The following is a 6,748-nucleotide window of genomic DNA, read 5'->3' as shown; positions in this document are numbered from 1 at the left end:
TGCCCAAATCTGGTGAGGCCATATTTAGGATACAGCCCAGTTGTGGCACAACCAGTACCAAAGGGATCTGGAGAAACTGGAACTGGGCTGCTGGAGGGTTGCCAGACTGGTTACCCAGAGAACATCACCTACAGGGAGGGTGGAGGAAGCAGGGCTTGTCAGCCTAGCACAGAGGAATGAATCTCAGTGTGGTCTACATACAGCCTGTGACTGCTTGAGAGAGTTACACAGATAATGGAGCTAAACTTTCTCAATCATGCCAAGTAATGGGACAAGGGGGAGTAGCCAGAAAATGCTGCTTCAAGGCTCAGACTGGACATTGATAAAAAATTCACCTGGAGGGTTGCAACTGATTACCCAGTGGAGCAGCTGAACCCCTTCTTTTGGAAGTTGTCAAGTCTTTAAGTTCATGGCTGAACTGCTCCAGTGCTGTAAAAGCCCAGCTTTGAGCACAAGGATGGACCTGCCAACAAACAGCAGCCTGAAAGTACAGCTGGGGCAAGACACTGCCTTTCACCCAACCCATGCTCATCCTCCCTGCAGTCAACAAAACCCTGGAGCTGGGAGCTGAACTGATGGTGGGAAATCAGGATTTGTGGGGGACAAACTGCTGACACACACAGCTCACAGGAAGATATGAGGAGCAATGCACAACTGTGTTACAGGCTTCTGTCTGCAACACTCTAACAGTCCTGGAATCCATTGTCATACCTACTACCATCATCTCTGGAATGTGTCCAAGCCCTTCAGTTCTCTATTAATAACAAGAAATAACAATTCTCATCCAGAACTATGGAGGGCAGGTTCTGAACAAGGTGATCTGAGCTCTCCCTCAGCCCCTGTGACTCCATATGTAACCAGAGACACATTAAACTGTTTTTTGCAGCACAGAGTTACTTTTAAAACCACAGATTAAATTTACTGCTATCAAGGAAAACCCATTTTCTTTGATTTTTCTTAACATTTATTACATACTTAGAGTAAATTTATTGTGTCTGGCATTTGTAAGAAGAGAAATTTAACTTTCAGTAAGAATAAAAATATAATTCCCAAAGGCAACTGTGTGAAGAATCATAAAGCAGAGCTAAGGTTTGTTTAGAGACAGGACTCATTTCTTCTCCTCCTGAGAGTGTGACCAGACAGGCTTTCGCTTCTGAACAAAGGCTTCAATGCCTTCCTGCCCATCTCTCAAAGTCAAATTATCTACCATGACCTTAGTAGTTATTTTGTAAGCAGTGTCAAGGTCCTGGCTTATCTGTCTGTAAAAGGTGGCCTTCCCCAAGGCCAGGACAGATTTGCTGCTTTCACAGATCTTCTGAGAGATTTTCATGGTCTCTTCTTCCAGCTTGTCTTCTGGTACCACCTTGCTGACCAGCCCGTGCATTAACGCTTCGTGGGCAGAGAGGGGTTCACCCGTGAAAAGCATCTCCAGAGCCACCTGGAAAGGACAAATATTGTAGTAAGTCAACCCAACTCAGTGCTTTGCTTTGTCTGGGGAATTTCAGCCTCCTCCTTCAAGTACAAGTTATTCTTTTCACAAATGATTTAAGTCTTTTGGGGCTTTTAAACAGCCAAGGACCTGTTAAGAGGTCTCAGCAAAGAGAAGGGTCTAAAGCTGGTCTCTTCAAACCTGCCCACTGCTTCCAGCTGTCCTAGGCTGACACCCCTGGGTTTCTCCTCAAAAGCCCACAATCTCTAGTGATTGCTGTAGGAATTAAAAGGGAAGTGGGTCATCTACAAAGTCAAATGACTAAACTCGGTATTTTAAGCTGGGCATATGTGCAGTTTTTGAAAACACCTGTCCTAGTTTTAAGTTTAGTATGAGTGGTTTTAAATATGGACTTTTTATGGCCACATTATTTCAGTCTCTTGCTGCTTCCAGCATCTGGTGCTTGAGGTTTGAGACTAAAAATTCCCCCAAATACTCAGTGACTATTCAATGGTATGTATCAATAAAGTTCTCCAAGACTCCTGGAGCAATTGACCAATGCCCAAATCATAAGAGCTGATTATCCTCATTAGCATCTTTGTTCTGGTAGCTACAAACAATAGCAACTTCTTTTGTTAAAAAGTAAAAATTACCAATTCTGGGAACTGTAGGGAATATTCTTACTGCTTCGAAAAGTGGCACAGAGAAAAGTATTTCCCACACATTTTCAAAAGGTAATCCTACAGCCCAGAAATACTAACTCAGAAACAGCTGCAAATGCACACGAGAGCAGCCTTGGAAAAATCCCCCATGGACTCTGTTTGAACAGGATGTCCCTGCAGATGGGAAATTTCAAGCTGAAGCTTTTATCCAGCAATGGGATGTGTGCAGTTCAGTCACTGCATCCCAGCAGAGCCCTGCTGGGCTTGGACCATCTGCCTGCATGAATCCAATTGGCTTTACAGGTTGTACAGTTTTTTATGCAGTGAGAGATGTGCAGCCACAATCAGTAGGACATAAAACAGGAAGACACTACAGGAGGGTTTTAGATGCTATTTAAAGCATCTTGATCTACAGCCAGGCAGATCCTGCTGGCAGTGAAATGTCATTGCCTGGCAAGAATTGATGCCTCGGTGGGATTGTTATCCTGAACTTGCAGGGGTTTCCTCCTCAGGAGAGAACATCATTGGCTGAAGCCCTGAGCTGTCTGCTGGAAAGGAAAGGGATTGCTGAGCTGGGGGGCTGCTGGGACGAGCTCGTGCTGGTTGGAGTCACATCAGTAGGAAGCTGCCTTTCCTAAACAAGAGTTCACCCTTTATTATTTTTCCCACTCCAAAGAGTTATGGAGATGCCTTTTGAAATAAAATATTTTGAATGTTGCACTGCAGGAAAATAAAGTTCAGGCAATGGAACTACAACTCCTAACACAGGAACCAACTTTATGCAAAATTACGAAGAATATCTGGAAAGGAAGCTTACCTTTCTTGGAAGAGATCTGCCCAAGGCCACAGCTGGTGTGGAGCAGAAGAGCCCAATGTTCACTCCAGGAGTAGCAAACTGAGATTTCTCACTGGCCACTGCGATGTCACAGCTTGCCACCAGCTGGCAGCCAGCTGCTGTAGCCAGGCCGTTCACTTTGGCAATCACTGGCACTGGAAGTTTCTGGATTAAAGTCATAACCTGCATGCACAAAAGAGGGGTCAGTATGGAAATTCAGGGTGACACAATCCTGTTTTGGAAGCCATCAAAAGTCCCTTCCTCTCTATTTACCAAGAAAGCCCAAACTGTTGGACCTTGCTTCCTTTCTGAAGAAAGGATGATGAAGGGCCTGTGGATTTCACACATGGCTTTTACAGCTTTCCTTAAATATGGACTCAGCAATATCTTAGAGATCATTACTTCTGGAGCAACTAGAATAAAAGGTTTCCAAGTACTCACTGTTGTCACACTGAGGAGATTAGGGGTCAAATTCTAGCTCCACCACTATCAAAGGGGATTTTGCCATTCTCTCCAAAGGCTCTAGGATTCACTGTAACTTTCCCACCTCCCTGACCTGTGTCTTTAACAAGAACTTGGGCAACCAGTGAGTCACATCTTACTTTCAGATTGTGTACTAGTTGTTTAAGCTGATCCTGAACTTTTAACTAAATAAATGCTGGGAAAGAACATTTGATCACAAGTAATGTGAAAGTGGTTATCCCTAGACTTCTAGAAAAGACATATTTGCCCAAATACTCAGCTGCAAGGAACACTGGCTAAACTCAGGAACACACCCTGACTGTGCCCATTGTTGGAGACATGCACATTGCCATTCTAGTCCTTCTATGTACATGTAGAGAAATCCAGAACAAACATCATTTCACCAGGATCAGGCATTAAAACAGCAGAGCAGCAAAAATCAAGGAATCTGAAGGAATAATCTGTACTTCAGCAAGCAGATGACCAATGCTGTCCCTCCTTAAACCAATGCTTGCTCTTAACAGCAGGCAATGGCAGAGACACTCAAGAAGAACTGCTTACCTCTGCACATAGTTCAAATACTTGGGAATGATGCTTCACATCATCTTCACTTGACAGTTCCTTTAAATCATGGCCAGAACAAAATACAGGTCCTTTAGCTGCAAAGAATTTCAGGAAAAGTCAGTCTGAAGCAATAAAGAAATCAGGGGTTGAGCATATCAATGTCCCAGCTAAAGGGATGTCAATGCCATGTCAATGTTCAAAAAGGAGTTTGGGGAGGGAGTTTGAAACAGAATTCCAAAATATTTCCTTCTGGGTTTTATGGTAACTTTAAATTGCTGCAGTGCAACATTTGAGCAGAGTAACACCCATTGCCACTTTTCAAGGTCTCATTTTATTTCCATTACACTTAACTCAGTTAGAAAGAATGCACTTCACCTCTGAGCCCAGTTTTGTGTAAGGATGTTCAAAACAGCTCCTCAGTACAACACAAGCTTATCAGCTGGAGCAAGTGCTCTGCTCTCAGACTGATAAATATACTTAGTCTCTATTTATTGGACCCAGAATTAATTATTAACTTTTGCTAAGTAAGCATCAGTGTTTTTTTCTGTCACAGTGCTGAAGGTCACAATGGAAAAATAAAGAAAAAAGGTTTTTCTGCTACAGGAGAACCAGAAGGGTTGTTGGAGTGTTTTCTCCACTACTAAACTGTCATCTACAGAAAACCAAAAAGCATATTTAGGGTTTGGACAGCAGAAGAAGAGGTTTGTGTGGAACTAAACTTTGGGTTTACTAAGATCAAAACACTCTATACAGACACACAATCTTTACAACAGTTTTCCTTTGCCATGTCACTACCTGCCATAGAATGAACCAATGTGATGCTTTCCAATCCTTCAGAACTTCTCAGATATTTGTATGGATGTGATATTTCCAGCTACACCTATGCAGATCAAACCTTACCAATGGATTTGTTTCTTAAGAAGCAGATTATTGGGACACAATCTATCCAGAAATAACCAGACAGTTGTCAGTCAGCTCATGGGGTTGGCAATATATATCTGGAGATGAATTACATTAATTTGAGCCTCATTGAAGAATCCACTGCAAAGTCTGTGTTAAAAGCCCAAAGCATTCTCTGAGGAATCTTTTATTTTCTTGCAATTTCTTCTTTTGTGTTTTATTCAGCAAGTGAAAAAACCAAAAGCAATTGTGCTTACAAACTCCCAGAGCACTGTACTCCCAAAGAAGAGCCTTCAGTGTTTCACAAAATTTCTAACTCCCGTTTGAAATGAGGAATATGTATATTTTAACTCACCCCTGTGAAATCACCTCTCTTCTACTCTTGTGTGTGTGCCCTAATACCCAGAGTTTTCCTCTACATATAGGAAACAGCATGATCCTAAATTAATAAACCAATTTATCTGAGATGTTTGGAAGGGGGGAAAAGGAAGCTTATCTTAAAATAGCAAGAGGAAAAAAAGGTGGCTTAAGTATGTCTCAAGTTTCACTATCTTTAAGAACTCTACAGCTTAATACGTAAATGGAAGGAAACTGTAACAGGCTCTGGGAGAGGCTGTTTTACACCTGTGGGTCACAGGTGTCCGTGGTATTGATATTGCAGTCTCTCTTTCACTGCAGTGTTTTTAAAAATAGTTCTGACAAACCAAATGATGGGGCTGATCCTGGCTCAGAGCAGGGAAGCAGACACTTGATTTGCAGAAACCTTGTTTTTCACCACAGTCTGTACCTGTCAACAGGGCAACAAGCACCATCCTACCTTTGCCTGTTCCTGCACAAAACCCCTGTGTGGGGATGTTCATGCTTTACTTTGCTAACTCTTAGAACTTTTTGGTTTGGCTTTTGTTCTGTTTAAAGTATTCCTTCCATACAATCTTAAAACCAATTAACCCTGACCCTAGGATGCCATACCCCGACTGAATTCAGTGCTAACATTTTGAAACGTGTTAATGCTTAGACATGTTGGCTAAAACCAAAAGCGTAACAAAACCCCATTCGGTCGTTAGTGCTGAGTTAGGAATGAGGAATTAAGTACAGGAAAGGGGAAGCTGGGGTGAGTATAGAGGAAGAGAGTGACAGGGAGGCCTGCCGGGCACTGACAGCCGCGGCAGCCTTAGGGAAGCACACAGGTCCCTTCCCGCCCCGGTTCCCGTTATTCCCAGCGGGGTTTGGGTTCCGGCTCCGCTGTGTGTGTGTCCCTGCCCGGCCGGTGTCGCGGTACCCGCGATGACGATGACGCGCAGCTCCCGGCTCTTGACGTCGTGCAGGAGGTCCCGCCGCAGGCTCTGCAGCATGGGCAGCGACAGCGCGTTCCGCCGCCGCGGGTTGTTCAGGACGATGGTGCTGCAAAAGCCGTGAAACGCGGCGGGGTTACGCTCACCGAGGTCCGAACGCGGCCGCGTCCCGGAGCCCCCGGAGCCCCCGCTCACCGCACGCCCCCCGCCTGCCGCAGCTCCGTCAGCGGCTCCGCCGGCGGGGCCTGCCCGGCCCCCGCGGCCGCGGCGCTGCTGAAGGCGGCCGTGAGGGGCCTCTGCAGCCGGCACAGCCGGGCCGCCATCGCTGCGGGGTCGGGCCGGCCGGGCCGGGCGGGGGCGGAGCTCCGCGGCACCGGGGCCGGCAGCGCGGCCCCAGCCCGAGCCCGGCCTGGTGCTGCTGCCCGGCACCGGGTCACAGAATCTGCTGGGTTGGAAAAGACCGCTGATGCCATCGAGTCCGACCTATGACCAAACAGACACTGTCAACCAGACCATGGCACTGAGTGCCACGGCCAGGTTTCCTTATACAGCCCCAGGGACAGTGACTCCACCACCTCCCCGGGCAGCCCCAATGTCCAGTCAC

At 45.8% G+C, this 6,748-nt stretch overlaps 1 protein-coding gene across 1 annotated transcript; it reads right to left on the bottom strand.

Moving 5' to 3' along the window:
* Positions 1 to 941: 941 nt before the first annotated feature.
* Positions 942 to 6,467, bottom strand: ECHDC3 (enoyl-CoA hydratase domain containing 3). The gene is made up of 5 exons (XM_058022691.1): positions 6,340 to 6,467; positions 6,132 to 6,253; positions 3,950 to 4,047; positions 2,909 to 3,109; positions 942 to 1,438 (listed from the first exon to the last, which is right to left on the bottom strand). The coding sequence occupies exons 1-5, from the start codon at positions 6,465 to 6,467 to the stop codon at positions 1,109 to 1,111; spliced, it is 879 nt and encodes a 292-aa protein (XP_057878674.1). The 3' UTR covers positions 942 to 1,108.
* Positions 6,468 to 6,748: the final 281 nt, after the last annotated feature.

Source organism: Melospiza georgiana, chromosome 4, assembly GCF_028018845.1.
Source record: "Melospiza georgiana isolate bMelGeo1 chromosome 4, bMelGeo1.pri, whole genome shotgun sequence".
Taxonomy (NCBI): Eukaryota; Metazoa; Chordata; class Aves; order Passeriformes; family Passerellidae; genus Melospiza; species Melospiza georgiana.
This window is presented reverse-complemented; position numbering and strand designations above follow the sequence as displayed.